We start from the raw sequence: 18286 nt of genomic DNA, 5'->3' as shown, positions 1-18286 counted from the left end.
GCATTTTCCAGTCCAGGTGTACTATGTGTTTGAGACAAACAAGCTTGTCCACAGGTATGATTTCAATTATATCATTTCCTACATTATTACTCCTTCTGGCCATATCGGTTAAAGTAAGAGGACAGAGAAAAAAGATGGATACAAATCTAAAATGGGGAAAGTCGTGGTGTTGTGCAGGCCTGCAAAACAGAAGCTATGGCATTGGATGGTAGCTACAGTTCCATTACCGTAAGTTATTTCAGATAGACTATTTGAAAGATGTTGGTATTGTCAGAATACAAATTTAGTTTTCTATCTATTTAGTGTGTTAAAGTTGTCAACTTGGATATAAAAAATGCAAAGTTTTTATTTTGATTCAGTTTGTTGAACTTGTACAACTGGAATATCAGAAATTCAACTTTGGTATGCTTTGATTTACTATAATGTTAAAGTTATGGACTTGGATATCAGAAATACAAATTTGGGTAAAGATTACCCCATGGTGAACAAGCGTTTCACTAACACAGACTGATGTAAGTCAGTTGTTTGGTATTGTTAATGTAAGAATTCAGCACCTCGGACAAAACCATCCATCGGTTGTTGTCATCAATGAACCACCAAAACATCAATTAAATGATTCAATTCAATTAAGTGATTTAGATCTACTATAATGTTAAAGTTATGTAATTTGGATATCAGAAATACAATTTTGATATTGTGTGTTTTTAGTAGAGCTTTGGACATTTGACATTGTGAGAGAGCAAGAAAGAAGTGACAGTGTTTTATATGATTCTTACAGACCGGGCCAGTCAAGATTCCGCGAGAAATGGCTGAAGGACATCATCGAGAGCAAGATCATCGCCATGGAAATGGTCAATTTTTAAGGACATTGTTGACGGAAAACCTGAGCTTAAATTTCTGGACACTACTTAGGGGTCATGATCAAGACAGACTTCTTTTTACCATCAAAAAATTTCCTATGCTTTATTTGGCAGAACCTGTCTTGCTTGAAAGAACCACATTGTCTTAAAACTGTGAGATATTTTAAGTCAGGTTGGTCCTTTCTGGTATTGTCACCCTTTAGCGAACTTGCAAAATCATTTGCTGTCCATGTAAATATTTGTAACAGGGCAAAAGTAGGCCATGCTGTGCTGTACATGTGTATTTGCTAAGAAAAACTAGCCTATAATTTTAATTCAAAGAAATATTTTTATTGTCCCAAACATTTCCCCTCTATTGGATAATCCATAGACACTATGCCTTTGAAACAAGACTGTACGAAAACTTTCAAGTAAATTAAAGACATGAAACGTCCACTTTATTGTCAGTTGTTGTGTTTATTAAAAATGCCACTCTCTTGAGCACACCTACAGTAGAATACCAGTACAATCCTCCATACAAAACCATATGTACACTGTGTCATATATATCACATACATGTATCTCCATAACACATATCAATTATTTTCTTTTGTATGCCAATAAAAACATCTTCATAGTGCTGTTAGACTATTGTGTTAAAAAAACAGTAGAACAGTGTACATTGTAACTAGTAGTAACTTTGTACAATGCTATGTGTGTTGTCTTCCATTATAATCCATTCACAGGGATAAAAGTTTCTCACAACCTCCAAAATACACTGACATCGTAATTTTCCTAGATATACAACCATATTTCTTTTTCTACTAATGTTTCAATAGCCTGTCTGGGCAAAAGGCATTGATTGACCAAGAACAATACGACATGACAAGTTTACTTTGCCCTTATTAGGACAGTGGACAGGCTGTTGAAACATTGGTAGAGAGGGTACCCCCCAAAAACTTTTTGATTGACGATCTCACAAACTACAAACTAAAGCTTTTTGTTACAATGACATTTGCCCACCAATACTGTAGTTTCACTGTGGTGTTGGCACGAACACATTTTGCTTTCTTACAATCTTGTCATCTACATGTACCTTCTAAAATGTCCCTAATGAAATCCAGGCAAATTGTGAATGGTAATGAGAAGATACACTGTAGAGAAGATAAGGCACCAAGACCCCACCAACTTCTGGATATGCTGCTCTATAATTACAGCTATTCCTATTTGGAATGACCAGACTGAGTATACTTTTCTTTCCTTAGTTGATAAATCTGTCTTCAATATCAAATATCTAACAGGTAACACTATTGACGTTAATTCTGGACAGTTTTATTCTGGAAAATCTTTTTCGAAGTATACTGGCCAGATTAGCTGATGACATATAGGTATGGTTCCAGCATTGTAGGAACTGTCCCCCAATTCTAGTGGATTTCTGGGATCCTCTCGGCCAGAAGTCTGGAGAATTCCACAGAATTGGTCCCTTGAGACTCCTTTACCCTAGACATTTTTGTTTCTATGTCTTACAACAAACCTACAGTCATCAACTCATGCATCCAGTAAGCTTGTAGCAAATAAGATTTTCCAGAATGAAGTAGGCTGTAGTGAATTATAGTGTCACCTGTCACACATTTCCTTCAATTGTACTGTACCCTCATACTGGCTATCACCTAGACCATAAACAGTAAGCAGACATAACATATTTCTCTTGTGTTCATTTTTCACTCAGTTTCACATTGATACAATAAGGCCATCTTTATCACCATCTTGTGAAAGCACCATGTTTCACCACACGTAAACATTCAAATCTTCTTGACAACATGAATGGTAACTTAATACCGTTAAAATACCATGACGTAAGACCCATCTATACCCGTCACACAAACTTTATTGTTCGTGTGACATCCTACAATGACTGATGATGCCTCTTGTAGTTTAGAGGATTTGTCTTGTCATCATGAGCCACATCCATCAAGTTGTTAATCTGTTGTCTCATCAGTCATCCATTCTTTCTACCACCCATTGTGTTTAGTTAGTTCAACATAGTGTAATCCCCCAAATCTGGGATGAGGACAACTTAGCCCTTTACCAACTGGTCAACTTGTCCCAACACCCTAGCTGGTCAACTCGGTCAGGTAAGGGTGTTGGGCCAAGTTGGTCTTTTTAGCCATGGGCCAAGTTGGTTAACGGCTGAAGTGTCCAAACCCTACAAAACTGAGTGCATTGTGTGTTACATGTACATGTAAGTCACTGACTTACATGTACATGTAACACACAATGCACTGGACAGACGTGTACATGATCATGTATATTGACTTCTTTTTTTACTCAATTAAAACAAACAGCAGCTACAGATATTCAGTTAGGATGTTTAGTCTTTAACAATAGATTAATGTTTGTTATAACATTTTGGTTGGATATCTTTGACAGAAAATGTCATACAAATGCATTATGCTATGATACACAAGCTATGTCAAGATATGTCACAGTATTCAATATACCAGGTTAACTAAATCATACACTCTCACACTATAATATACGTTGTAGCAGCATAAGCTTCTGGTTTCACTTGTCCTATTTGTACATACTCTTAATACATGTTAGGCCTGGAGAAGTTATCAAACGTAGTGTGCTGTAAATCCAAATACATGTTAATCAAATCAAATATCCTTTCTTTGATGGTATCTAAAAGACTACTACATGTACAATGACCACATTACTTAGTCTCAGTGTACCAGTTGCCTTTGTTAGAGGCACAGACCAGAAATTTTCTATTGTGAAGGCACTTCAAAATACTGTTAATTCTTCCCTATGAACAAGAAATGTTTCACTGATTTGGCTATAGGGAAAAGACAGACTTCACAACAATGAAAGTTAGATATCCAAGATACACAAGATAAAATTTACTAAGCAACTGACACCTACTATTTCTATTTGTCAGTGACTGACAAAAGGTAATGGATGCTACCTGAAATGTGACCATTTACAAAATCTGTCCAGTTGCTTGAGTAACTTATCTTTTGTGCATTATGTATCTAGCTTCTTTAGGTATATCTTGCCACTATGGGAGACTTATCTGCACCTCTACTGTTGAAACTATCATCTTTGCACATTTCTCTACTCTACTCTTCTTCTTCTTCTACTTCTTTCTTGGGTTCCTCTTCTCCTCCTGCTGCCCCCTCTTCTTCCTTTGGCTTCTCTGGTTCGTCAGTTTGTTTTGCATCTTTTGATTGGTCGGCATCTTCTTTTCTGTCTTCTGATTGGGTGCTCTCCTTCCTCTCTGATTTCGTTCGGCTCTTCTTCCGTGGGGTCTGTTCCGATGAACGTCTTGTAGACTGCCGGGATGTCTCGCGAGATTTTTGCTGTAAAATGAGAAAACATTTCTTTATTGAGGAGACACTACATCATAGAACAAACATGATTTTTGTGCTAACCATTGGCGTTTTGTCTTTCATAGTACAGTAGAAGCCAGTTAATTGCACAACGGATTACCGCACACTTCTGTTAACTGCACGGAATCCCCAAATCCCAAACCGATTCACGTCATTGTTAGGACTTCGCATCTCTGCACGGCTCAGATAATCACAGGAAATGCGTTGGCAAATGGGGTGTGCAGTTTAATGGCTTCGACTGTATAAACAATAATTGTTGGACCCAACTTTGCGTCCTTGTAACATTTACCATCTTATAGGGTCACAAATCATGGGAAAGTTACAGGAACAAAGTTGGGATATGGATGACAAGCCAGTTGAACATATCGGCTGGCACCAAGCATATCGGTTCCCATACCTGGTGGAAGCAGCTATGTCTGACTGACTTAGCTCCATTTGTACTGGAAAACGAAACAAGGGTGAGAAATTGACATAATTTTGCACTATTTTCTTTAATTTTCTCTATTTGCACTATTTTTTCTATTTGCATTTAATTTGCGATTCAAAACAGAACATGTATTTAGCACCAATGTATATTTCTATTTGCGTTTTATTTTCTATACAAAGCAACATTTACATAACACCAATGTACATTTAAAATAGCTACTTTGTTGTCATGTGACTTGTTTTCAACTACTTTGATTAGCTAAGTGCCTTTTAGCTTTGTGGGGTGACTACTAGTAGTTTGCATTTTTATTATTGCCATTTTCAATAATTGCCTTTAAAACTACTCTAAATCTAATGCCATGTGCCTATTGTAGTTATTGCTGTGGGCTGATTAGTTTGCATTTTTAAAGGCCTACACTCTAAATCTTATATGCCAAGCTAAGTGTCTTTGTAAATACGCATTTTGGGCTGACTGTCTAGTCTAGAAGCTTGTCTTTTAATAAATGCCTTTAAAAACTACTCTAAATCTAATGCCATGTGCCTATTGCTCTAGTTATTGTCTAATTTGTTTGAATTCTTAAAAGAGCTACACTCTAAATCTTATGCCAAGTGCTTTTGTTTATACATTGTGGTCTACAAGCCTGTCTGTATACCTGACGGGAAGGACCTTTCCGGGGGGCTTGGCTAACAGAGGACTGGCAGGACATAGCGCTAGACCTGCCCGATATCCTGCTAGATCTCCCCGAGTACTGGCTAAGCCTGCCCGACACCTGGCTAGTTCTGCCCGAGATCTGGCTAGTTCTGCCAGTTCTGCCTGGGGACTGGCCACTTCGGGGAGGCTTGGCTCGCTGCATGCAAGAAATGTTCCGCCATATGTCAATCAAGTTACAAGGAAGTCCTAGTCTACTAATTGTTCAATGGACTAGGGTATTTACATTGATTTTCTTTTTCTTTACACTAGCACAGGAAGTACAATCTTTAAGCATCAGTTTATCAGTTCATACCTTAAAGCAAACTATATTTATGCATGCAGTATGGTAAGAAATTTGTGAATTTATGTGCAAGATTGATAAACAAGAAAGAAATCCTTGCTATGTATTCATAATTCCCGTATAATGCTAGTTCATCTTTATCCACGAGGTGATCTATATACGTTGCTTTTAAAAACAGTATATCGGGATATCAAGTCGACAGATGGTAATTTCAAATTGCAACATTTTCAAAATCTTGCAGTTTGAAACCGCTGTCCATTGACTAGATATCCCTAGATACTATTTTTAAAGACACATAACAGAAAAATGTTACCCTGTTGATAAAGGTAAACTAGCGTAAGATTGTAAAGTAAGTCTTGAAGAAGAGGTGGTTACAGTGTTAAGACACAGAAGGACACTACACACTTGACACTACACACTCACCGGTGTAAAGTCCTGCTGAAGCACAAAGAGAGGAACACCCTTTACAGGGGTTAGACACATTAGTAACAGGTAGTAACGGTAACAGTAATATGCAACAGTAGCTACCTTGTCCCCCCAATGATCAGGATGTCAAGGGACTAGGTAGGAAGTTAGGTAGATAGGTACATGCAGGCAGTAACAGAAATTATAAGACAGATTGACTGATTGATTGACAGAAACATCAAGCACAATTCTAAAGAGATTTACACACCAGTAGAGAGGGATACTTTCAGTTACAATCAACATATCTAGATTGTTAAGATCGCATTCTACTTGTGCTGATAACTTTTGAATATTAGTAATGCATTAATCTATACAACATTTATAAAGAAATGACGTAAGTGTGGGAAAATTTTATCATCTGTCTTCCTTTACAATCATCATAACACGTCTTTACCTAGTGCTAAGGAAATGAAAAATGCTTCTAACTGTAGGGCTGGTTTATAATCGTTGTGGCAAAAAAATGATTTAAAAAAAAATTGTGTAGTCTTTAGACCAGCGTAGTTTAGTGCAAGGTTATTCATTATTCCTGACGTTACCTGGGATTTGCGGCCAGATTTTTTACCAGAGCTCATTCTTGACATGGACTGCATGTAAATGTAAAGGGAAGCCATAAGTATTTTTTCTTTTACATTTGGAATTATGCTAATTATTACTATTTTCTGATTATACTTTACTATGTCAGCTAAGTTATCATATTGTACACATTATTCATGATTATTTATCGCAGAGAGGGAGAGGTTTATCAAAAGTTATAAAATGACACTGTTGGTAAGAGCTTTCCTTGGTGCTGATCTGACCAATCAGTACTCTCCTTGGTGCTGAAGTGCTGTTATTAACCAATCAACTCTGGCTCAAAATATTGTAGTTATTCGCAGAACATTTTGGCATCCTACCTGCATTATAGTTAACACGTGGATAAAGGTGAACTAGCATTAACATTACATGTACTTTTCCAAGTTTTCATGATAGGCCTCTTGGGTAGTCTAACCATGCCATTAGCACTTTACTTACCCTTCTCTTTTCTTCTTCACCCTTCCATTCGTCGTACCAGCCCTTCGGGTAGCGTGCGATGTTGTCCATGAACTGTTCGTTCTTTTCCCACTCCCGTTGCCACTTGGCGTGATCGTACTCCGGCTCCCGCTTCATGATTCGCTTCAGGATCTCCTGGTTCTCCTTGGTGATGCGCATCAACTCCCGCTGGCGTTTCTCACGGTTCAGACTGTGAGAAAAATATCAGGCTGTTGTTAGAATAGATGTGGGTCATGTTTTAGTTGGGCAAGAGTTGTGCATTGAAAATAGCATCCAGACATTGATTGTTTTACAATGGGGAAGGTTGTACATCCAAGATTATACATAAATAGATGCCTACTACTACTATAATGCTACTTCACCTTTATCCAGGGATAAACCTATATCCATTGTTTATGATAAACAAGGAATCAGGGAATAGCAAGTGGACAGACAGTGGTTTGAATGTGTACCATTTTCTATATATTGAAAATCTTGCAATTTGAAACCACCGTCAACTCCACAATATCCCGAATTATGCTGTTTTTAAAGCAATGGATATAGGCTACCCCACAAATAAAGTACAGATGTGCCATGCATGAAGCTATTGCAAGAAAAAAGGTTGAACAAAACAATTCAACCAAGGTCATTTTCTCTATTACTATGTATACAAGCCTCTGCTTCTGTGTCCCTACAGTTAACTTGATTTGTTCACATACACTGGACCTCATCTCATTTTGTCCCCTGAATTACATGTAAGTACACTCCTGTACCAGGGGTACACTCCTGGACAAGGAGAGCAACACTTAGAGTCCACTTCACACATGTACAAGAGTCAGATGCCCAAAATAGTGACTAACAGAAAGCCCAGTACTTGACCCCTGACCTGTGGTGCTCGTATTCGTTCCGGTTGTCCACGCGGCCCTTTGTGCGCATGATGTGAGACATCTTCTCCAGAAGGATGCGGTTGTCTCTCTCGATGGTAGCCAGTCTCTCTTCCTCCAGCTGAGGGGACAATGCAAGGGAGAATGTCGGTTAACATGATGTTGGAAACAAACCCAACCTTTTGCTAGGTTACGTGTGTAGTCCTATGGTTAGCGACTCACTAACCATAGGACTACACAAGTAACCTAGCATTTAAAATAGGGACCCTGCCTCTGGATCAAGAGGTTGTGGGTTTGAATCCCGACCGTGTTGCTCACCCAACATGCATGCTACTGGGAAGGGTTGCAGCCCTTAGGATGTACGTTAAGCTGTGGTCCACTGTTGGACCACAGTATCACTTATTGTACTTGTCAAAAAAAGCTACTAGTACTAGGTGTCCATTTCCAGTACAAAGAACCTGTAGATGCTGTGCAAAGTGTCTCAGTCTTCTCTATCACAACCAGTAGAAGGTTAACTCATGTGCTCATTGAGCTAAACTTATCTAAGATCAATTCTCTTCTTCTCTTTATTGGAATGTTACTCACATGAATGCACAGGACACTCAATGGATTTGAATGAGCCCTTGGCATTTAGGTAAAAGTTTTTGCTACCAACATTTAGCTTTTATAATGTCAAGATTTTCTCAATATGTGGTCTGTTGAAAATGAATGGATAAAATTGGCAGCTGTATATATGAGTATTAAATCACAGCACAGTGTGAAGACTATTCCGACTGCTGCCTACCCCTGTGACAGGGATCCCAGCAGCAGTATAATCAAAAATGGATACGACGACGACGACGACGAATGAAGTAAGACTTTGGCTTTGTTTACAATATCTGATTAACTGCAGCTGACCAACCAATGTTCAACACATGTACTTTTACTCGCACAACCTCAACAATAGAGTTGTTACATAAGGAACTTGGTTCACCTGTCGAAAAGGCACTGATGTTTGACAATGTTCACTTTTTTTCAGTTGAGATATGACTCAACACTGTGTAAGGACTCTTTTCCAATAACCCTTCTTACTTCTGCAGTGAAAAGCTCACTGTAAATCACCCACTGAATCTGAACCAATGACTTAATAAGGAGAGCCTTGCTTGAAATCTGAGCCCCAAAGTCTGAAGGAAAAGTTTTTATCCTAAGCTCTTTAGAAAACAGAACATTGTAACTGGCTTAAGTCAGGGAACTTAGCTCAACAAAACTTTCAAGCTCTTTTGACAAACTTTCTGTCAAAGCCATATATGCTAAAGAGCAAGACTCCTTTCTGAATCATACATGCCATTCAAAGACTGTACATCTTTAAATTATTTGCGGTGAGTCTGCTTTCACATTTTTGTGGTGATTTCCCCACCTCAAATTCATGACAGCGCAAAGACGCCAATTGCTATCCTTCAGAAATATTCTAACCTCCAACTGAAAAATACAGCAAAAACCTCCTAAATGCAAAATAGAACCACTGCAAAAGTAGATATGTACGGTAACTATTATGCATAACAATGAAGTCTTGCAAATCTTCAAAGGTGTGCTTGGAACCAAGGTGTGCTAACTATTAATAGACAGTTTTAAATCCACCAGGCTTAGGGATTGTCACTAATTTTCTCCTTACTTTGAAGGGATAAAAGCTAACTCCAGACTTGTAATTACGTCTGGGCACAGTCGAGAGCGGTTTCTGTGGGAACACACTCAAACAAAGAAAGTAAGCATAACAGCAGGGATTTGAGCTCTTCTGACTTGCTAATTCATTACAGCTGTACCAATTTTATGCCACGTGGCTTTCATGTAGTGCTTTAATATAGCCAGAGCATTCTTAGAGTTAGACTAGTACTCTTACTAAATTTACTTCATACGTTTTTCGGCATAAGCTAAGGAAAATGTCTTATTTTCTAAACCATTGATTTCTGCAATTTTAAAGACTGGAAATGTAGGATCACTAGTACTGATGGTTACTCTCCAAGCAGAGGTTAGGCTCCGGCTGTTTTTTTAGTCATTTTTATCGGGCTTTCTATTTTGTCATTTTTCTTGAAGTACGCCAGCCAAACCTCTGCCGGCACTGACCTAGGGGCGGAGCAAACCTGCTGGCAGAGGTTAGGTTTTGACACAGCAAGATATTAAAAAAAAATAGAAAGCCCGATAAAAACGACTAAAAAAAACGTTTATAAAACAGCCGGAGCCTAACCTCTGCTTGGAGAGTAACTGATGGTATTCTGTTATATGTAATATCTGCTTTGGACAGCTATTCTTTGCTGATAGCAACAGACCTACCCAAGAGATTTTATAACCCCTAAATAAACTACTGAACAATGCTCCATATATATTAAATATTCATATCTATATGGATATCTATCATTCTCTTTTATGCTATTTGTGCCAGGGTTAAATGCAATACAGGTCACATGGGTAAATGTAATGACATTCACAATTATGATTAATGTCCATCAAAATCTTTAGAGAATGAGAAGTGACAAAAGCGCTTTTTCCTGAGTGATGATCTGTCCTGGGGTCTGTCAGTAGGACACTAATGTGAGATGATGTTTCATGAATATTTTATGTTTGGATGCCACAACAGTAACCACATTATCCACAAACTTGGTACATTGTACCAGAGGGCAAATTGAAATTTATTTCAGTGAAATACTTTAAGCATCAAAACAATTAATGCCTCCTTCTTGTTCAAGAATTATTTCGTAGTAATTTTCAATAACATTTACATGCAGGCAAATCTACAAAAAGAATCCTCAAAAAAAATTTTTTAGAATGGTAGTTCACATACCAGAGGACCCAAAATTGATTTTGAACTTTGCCTTCCCAACCCCTACCCACATACCAAATATCATCATAATCCATCCACAAATATCCTGAAACACAAACACACACACACACACACACACACACAAACAGACTGAAACACAGACACACCAAAAGCAGTGACCTCTATATTTCATGGAGGCGATAGATGCCATAACTTTATGTTGTTCAGTTTTCATATTATACAATTCTTCACTGCACGAAAAGGCAGATTTCCGCTGTGCAAACCCGTGTACACATGCAAGTAAATTCAGAGTTTCCACGAGTTTCAACGGGTGCCCACTGTGCGAACGTGACGTGCCCCTATATGGGGCACCCGTGCAAATCCGAGTAAACGGACCACTTGCGTGTGCATTACGTGCCCTTCCTGTGGAAACCCGTGTGCACTAGCTGTGCCACCTTAGTACACTTGTGCGTACGCGTGGAAACTAATGACGTATGCTTTTGCTCGCAAATGACTGGTGCATAATTTGGCGGCTAATTATCACCTAATTATCTCCCCGGGCCTCGACTACGCCGTAATTACACCCTTTGTCATTAAAAGAGGCGTCATTTTCACTGCCACGGGCTTTCCCAGCCCAAAAATTTACCCTCCCAGCTTTTCCCTTCCCCTGTATATAGTGTGTTTGCTTTTATTCGTTCTGAATGGTGAATTATCTTTCGTTATTTTTCGTTTTATTTTTTTTAGATTCGACCGCTCCTGACGCGTTCCTTCATATGTACTTAGTGTCGTCGCTCCTTTGGCCTCCAAAGATTCCTCGGTCCACCGTCATTTATTTATTTATTGGTTTGGCTGTTCAGAACACACAGCCAGGGCTGCCCAACTAGCCACCGTCCTGTTGTTTTGGTGTAGTTATCCGCAGTCGCTCCACTCAAGGACGTTGTAAATGTTGTCCTTGCTCCACTGTGCAGTCGCTCCAAGTTTGATGACAGTAAATTCCTGTAGGTCTCTTGAATTCAGCATTCCTGCTCTGTACACTATGATGTCCAAGTGTCCTTTTAGACAAACAGTTGCTAGTCAAGAGTAATATGCATTTATCACATCGTCGTTGCAGAATTGCAAGCGTGGACGTGCAAGTCACGTAACTGTATGTGGTATCCAATCCATCGTGAAACATGTAGGGCCTCCACGGAGCCGAAGGAACTCCAAATCACCCAAGCCGACCGGACAGAAACTTGTGTACCACGTAGAGATATCAGGCAGGGGCGCGTCTGGCGATCCGAGCGGCGGGGATCACCACACCCCACCCACAGAGAGCCCGCCCGAGCCTCGGTAGACTGGGTAATAGTCAGGAAGCCAGTCGTTGCTCTGAAAGTAGAATTTGGTCCCGTGGCACTAGCAGTGGAATACAATTCGATGGCAAGATAATGTCCGGTCTTGACGTAGAATCATTCCCAAGCTCTCAATAAGTTTACCTGCGCTGTTTGTCGTGCGATCAAATACTAGCTATCGGCCGGTCTGCGCAGCGTAAAAGCACTCTGAATGAGAAGATTTGAAATGACAACCGTCACAGGTTTGAAAATTGGGACACGTGTGTTGATTGGTCCTCATTTTCAAACACCAACCTCATGTGTGAAATACGATTGGCTACTTCGGTGGGTATTTGAATACAAACAGACACAATAACTCATTGTATATACTATCTGTGTATACTGTATGTCACATCAAGGAGTTTGTACATAATGCCCTGCGTTCTACAAGTACTACAGGAAGCTTGAGCTTTTCTTGTGTATCGATATCATTGTTTTATTAAATATACAAATCGCATGTATAAAATCCAACCCTCCTCGTAGCCTGCGACGGAGGCTATGAGACTCGCGCGTCGGGGCGCCATGTTTTCAAAACAAAACAATGAAATGTGTATTAGGGGATGGGTGCTTGTGGAAGTCCAGTAGTTAACCTTCTTGCTTTTCACCTTGCTTTAATACTTGACTTTAATGGTCGGTAGTACCCACTTGTGACAGAAATTTGCTGAGTTGATTAGTATTCAACTACATGGCGGGTCAAACTTCCGCCCCTCAATATTCAACCAAAAACCAAGCCAGGCAGACAATCTCCATATTACCGATATAAACCAAAAATTACACTGTGAAAGTGAACTATAAAAATATTGAAGTTCTCCATAACCTAAATATCTTTGTCGAAAAAAATCGATTCAAACTTTTACTAACAAGGAGTCAGTACAATGCAGATCCAACATAGTGTCGAAATGCGGCGTTGATATACTGTATAAACAAAGCCGACCGACCAAAAAACAACACTTCAATCTAATACAATCTATCTGTTGATAGGCGCCGCACTCCAGGTTAAAGCCTAGATGACAATCAATTCATGTAATGTTGCATAGAAAACAATTCATATGTTTAGTTACAGAAATCGGGCACATCCCTTGAAATTGAATATGTTGTTTCACTAGTGACTTTTATCTTACACGTTATCTGTAAATAGAGGTAAAGTAGTTTGCTTGTTTCGCGGCACGATTGTGTTGCAAATCTTATTTCGCGTACTGTTGGCGTCGGTTTCATTATTGATTTTCCCACAAGTACAGACCGAAATGTGGCAAGCGTTCTGGGTATTTTTACTTGGCAATTCACATAAGTAAATTATCAGACCCTTCTCAGCCCTCCTTTGTTAACGATAATTGTTCAACACGGGAAGTGTGCAACAGTGGGACGCGTGGGCTCTTCGCGTGCCCTATCGTGCGCACAGATTTTCATTGTAGGGGCACGCGGGAACAGGCGGTACGTGGAAACCTGTGCCCACGGTGAGGACACGTCAAGTTTCACCATCGTGCACAATGTTGGGAACTCGTGGAAATCTTTCGTTTCGTGCAGTGCTTGCTGCTCAATTTTCTCCCCAAAACCCAAATTTGCATGCACAAAAGAAGAATTTTCACCTAATACCTGACTGATAGAATCTCCTTCCAACTAATAAGCTTTTAAGCCCTCATTTCACAACAAAGGATTGAACCATTAGATCATACTCTGGAAAATTGTGCTGAATGGATGAAAAAGTTCAAACAATGCTGGGCGATGCTATCTGCTGTCTGTCACACCTGGACTGGGGGTTACCGGTAATCCGCAATTTCTGCTGTCGTTCTTAAGAAATGGTCTTCAAGGGAATGATATCAGTAACCACCCTTACATTGTTTGTGAATTGAAGACTCCAAAGAAGGGAGAGACTTCTGTTCTTATCTGACATTGACAAAGGTTTGAAAAATACTGACTGCTTGGCAACAAGTTACAAAAGATGATGTCATCCACTAAATTATACCAATTTTCTCCCACTGAAATTTGAGCTAATGCCTGCAACCCCCCAAAAATGTATCTTATTCTGTGAAACCTGCATTTTTGTCAAAATTATCTCTTTTTTTCATCGGAAAGTGGCTAAAATTAATGTAATCCACCACAATCATGTGTCTGCCTCAAAATGTGACAGTTACTGAATTGAAATAAATTGAATTAAGAATGTAAAAGACAGAAGCTGAATACAAAGCAAGTTTTGACTGGCTACTTTTCCCTACGTTGGTGTCTAGCAACCAGTTTGTTGTAACTGTCAGGTTAGCTATGTTGATATTCATTCTGGGCCTGAAATAAGTCGTCCTTTGCAATAAACTTCGGAATCCTATTATACAGTTTGAAGGGACTCCATTTCACCACAGCCTTTATTTGCGTATTGTAGAGAAATACTAGGGAACGGCACGCCATGACCGTGGATGACTGACAGTGCTAGTACATACGGGCCCCAGCCTACGACTTTATGCAAACAAACCATGCAGGTGTGCCCCACTGTTGTGTCAACAATACCTGTTTTCACTACAAACAATATCAATTTTTGATCCGCATGCGATTCAATCACTGTCGATACAGTCCCACAGCAGCAATCAATTTTCACCAGTCTTACAAACGAATGAACGATGTAGAAATTCAGTGGCAGATAGATTCAAACAGAAAAATGCTTCTCATTCAACAGCATTCAGGTTTTGATGCGTATCTTGTTCATGGTGTTTTGAAAACAGTGGCTTTAGCATGCCATTACCTGAAATCACTACCAGAAAACATCTATTGTACGGTAACACGGGATGTACGTCAACCACATTCGCCTTCCTTTTCACTTTGACAAACAAACCTCTTGTTATGAGCTTGAGTTTTCAGTGCTAATTTTGCTAATTGTTCAGCAGCTTTCTGTAGAACCATACAAAGGATAACATACCCCCCTCCCCATGGGTCAAATGACTCACATTATGCTGACTAAACACACAGTCCACGGGTGTAAGATATTCTGTAGATGAGATCATTCTTCTGGCTGATTTATTTACAAACAACAATGCCCTACTTTTTTTGGAAGGCTCTTAGGTTCCATTAGTTGTGTATCCTTCTTTCATTCCAACTAGTTAAAGTAGCATGTGGTGGTATTGCAATTAGCTTCTGTATCAAAGGGCCTGCCAAGATTCTGGCTCCCGGTTTGGGGTTAGGGGTTAGGGTTGGGGTTAGGTACTGGATGAGATGTTGTCAGGTGTATTGGTCTAATGTTTAGGGGGCCAAATTTAATCCTGCTTTTCCCAAATGTTAATTAGACTTTCTTGACATGATTTAGCGCTACAACATATCACCTAGGCAGTCAACGATGAAGGTCCCTTTGAATTGCATGGTTGTAGACCTCTTTTGCAGATACACGATGATTTACAAGCAGGGATTTTGCACAGGTGTTCTACAACAGTATCCCTTGTGCAAGTAGAGACCATGGTCCAAAAAGAACACATATTGATGCTGCGATCAATCGCAATCTGCCCTTTTAAAACAATCCATACTGAAGGGCATATTTGTCTTACACTGGGGTATGTGTGTTTGGGTTGCCGTAGAAACTTCAGCGCTCAGCTTAACTGTCTTCTAAATGGATGCTAGAGAGGCTTTTGTGCACATTTTGTAGGGGAATAAACTAATCAACTGGCCAACACAGGCTATTTAAGAATGGGGCCAACCAGAAGAGGTTCGCACACAGAGACACAGACATCCAGTTTGCCTGTCCGAAGGTCACACTGTAAGCTGAGAGCCATGATGCGAATGACTGGGCCTGAATGAGGGGAGGGTTCTGACAAAAATGCAGATGTCATGCTCTGCTAAAACAACCCCTTTCAGCACAGATTAACCAAGAAGGTCCAACAGAACCACTGGCAAACCATCAGTACTGAAAATTTACTGTCAGGTACTGATTGATTACTAGCAGTATAATTTCAGGAAATTTTCAGCAAATCAGCTTCTGCTGTCTTACTGAAACATTAATGCTATGCAAGTTAATACTTTTCACTCTTCTTTCACTGTCAATACAGCACTGAAATCCATATGGCAATTACTGACATTTACTGTTAGTTTCTGCTCAGTTACTATCAATTGGGCACTTTTATAGATCATTTAACTTTCAATCTGTTAAAGGTCCATTTGTACTTCAAACGAAAGTTGTGGTATTATACTTCAAAAGATAATACTGTGAAAACAGTTGTTGTTGTTACTGTATTGTTGTACCCCTTGTAGGGCCTAGTGGCACATAGGGCAGCAAGTTTCCTTGCTGTCTCTGTAGCAGGCCCTGAGGGTTACATTTTTACAGGGAGGGGTCGCTAGCCCTATAATGATAATCCCCTTGTTACATGCTGTGAGGCACCTCCTCTAACACTAAACATGGGACCTCCATTCTATGTCCCTTCTGGAAGACGGTGCTACCCCCACTTGATGGACATTCCTTTTATTTGCACGCTCGCATCAGTTTTTTTACCAAAGGATGATATACATATAACCGAATCAACATCGCCTAACAAAAGTCTCTCCCTCTCCAAAAGAACACCTGAAGTTTTGATCGTTCCAACAAAACCGATACTCACCTGTAGTTTTCTAAGCTTCATGTGCATGTGCACGTATGTACGAGGGGCCCTCGTGTCTACCATCGGCTTTGCTGTCCGGACCTGAAATTCAAAACAAAAACAGCCAATGTAGAAGTTGCATATACAGCCTGCATTTTGTCACCAAGCCATGTTTTGTTGTTTATGCACAACTATGTGGCCCAAGGGCTATAAAAACAGAGTGTAGCACTGCTATATATACCAAAAGACATGGAAAGGATTTGAAATGATAAATTTTAAGTTTACCTACCTACCTACCTAGTCCCTTTTAAGTTTAGGCAACGTTAACTAGATTTGTACTGTATTTTGTAGCTAATCTAACCAACACAGAAAACAGTTTGAAATAACTCTTATTCTTAACATGATTCTAACCTTAAAATCGAAATGTCTATTTAAGTTTCCTTCCTTTTACAAATATTTTCCATCACCTTTAATTGTCCTTGGAAACGTTTTATGGTAACCCTTGAGAGTACTGCACACAATAAAAACAATGTACCCGCAGATGCAGCCTCTTGAATAAAATATTATGACGGGCTGTTTCGGCTTCGATACGTCTTAATAGTGCGTCAAATTGTGGCTATCAGTAGAAGTAAAGTACAGTAAACAGCGTGTTGATTAGGGTTGCGTCTCCCTGGCTGGTATTTGAACAAGTCGAACCTAATTGTTGCACAAACACAACTTGTCTAGAATTGGGCGCAATTTTCTCCTGAATTGGTCGGCATAGCTGTGGATCCGGGTATCAAATTTAGACCGTGAAAACTTAAAACAAGATCGATTTTAAGGGTCCTCTTAAATGAGGCTCTCTTCTCTGTAATGTTTTTGTATTGAGTTTAGCACGCGGTTACGTGAAAACTTTGAAGGTTTTAACAACATGACCAGAACTCTTTCCTTCTGAATTGTTAAGAAAGGGGTTTGGATTATTCTAGAAGTTGTTTGAAAGACAACTTTTACGAGCAGACAAGAACGGGTCGACAAAGGGATATATGGAAGTTTCTGAGGCCGTTCTAAAGCACCATGGTGATAGGGCAAACTGAGGGCCAAAAGTTCAACAAGAATATTTATTTCCTTTTATAGACGTATCCACGGAAAAGTATAGAAATACAACACAAACATAGATTACTTGAACCCTTCCCGATCAAAACGACTCAAAACTTGTACATGCAGACTTTTCATAGTCTTAAGAGAGAGAAATCCGGAAATGCAGTGCTAGTCTACGCTGAACATTTCCTCACTAAAAATCGCCTTACCAAGTCCCTGTGCTCGTTGTAGTATTTGTCGTCCCATTTCTGCTGTAACAACTTGTTGCCAGCCGGGGTGATCGGTTGGTAGGCCCGATGCATCTTCAAAGTTTCCCGATAAAAATCCGCCGAGAAATTACTAAAACCCTTCCGCAAGTCGGCCTGGCTTTTTGCTGAATGAACCTCTATGCCCCCGCCGGTCACCAAGCACGCACAGGTTGTCACCACGTGACCGTTGCCATGGTGAAAACTAAAATTTGCATATGAAAGAAAGGTAAGCTGCTCAGGTGAGACCGAG

General features: G+C 39.7%; 2 protein-coding genes across 5 annotated transcripts in view; one reads left to right on the top strand and one right to left on the bottom strand.

Annotated features, from left to right (window-relative positions):
- The window catches only part of LOC118427406 (A-kinase anchor protein 14-like), a 6730-nt gene extending 5435 nt beyond the window's left edge, over positions 1-1295 (top strand). The window contains exons 5-6 of the mRNA XM_035837187.1: positions 2-54; positions 779-1295. Of these exons, the coding sequence (XP_035693080.1) occupies positions 2-54; positions 779-863 (138 nt within the window). The 3' untranslated portion in view covers positions 864-1295. The remainder of the gene's footprint in view (position 1; positions 55-778) is intronic.
- A 1870-nt stretch (positions 1296-3165) lies between these two features.
- Positions 3166-18215, bottom strand: LOC118428122 (uncharacterized protein CFAP97D1-like). 4 transcript variants are annotated; one of them, XM_035838098.1, is made up of 8 exons: positions 17998-18215; positions 16733-16813; positions 8009-8127; positions 7126-7333; positions 6651-6698; positions 6073-6111; positions 5311-5505; positions 3166-4201 (listed from the first exon to the last, which is right to left on the bottom strand). In XM_035838098.1, the coding sequence occupies exons 1-8, from the start codon at positions 18088-18090 to the stop codon at positions 3962-3964; spliced, it is 1023 nt and encodes a 340-aa protein (XP_035693991.1). In that variant the 5' UTR covers positions 18091-18215; the 3' UTR covers positions 3166-3961. The 4 variants fall into 4 exon arrangements, with proteins under 4 accessions (XP_035693991.1, XP_035693992.1, XP_035693995.1 ...); XM_035838100.1 differs by lacking the exon at positions 3166-4201 and adding an exon at positions 4629-4671 and having other exon boundaries at positions 17998-18140; XM_035838099.1 differs by lacking the exons at positions 6073-6111; positions 6651-6698 and having other exon boundaries at positions 17998-18140.
- Positions 18216-18286: the final 71 nt, after the last annotated feature.

This window comes from Branchiostoma floridae, chromosome 12 (genome assembly GCF_000003815.2).
Source record: "Branchiostoma floridae strain S238N-H82 chromosome 12, Bfl_VNyyK, whole genome shotgun sequence".
Taxonomy (NCBI): Eukaryota; Metazoa; Chordata; class Leptocardii; order Amphioxiformes; family Branchiostomatidae; genus Branchiostoma; species Branchiostoma floridae.
The sequence above is the reverse complement of the archived record's forward strand: the minus strand, read 5'-3'. Positions and strand labels throughout refer to the sequence as shown.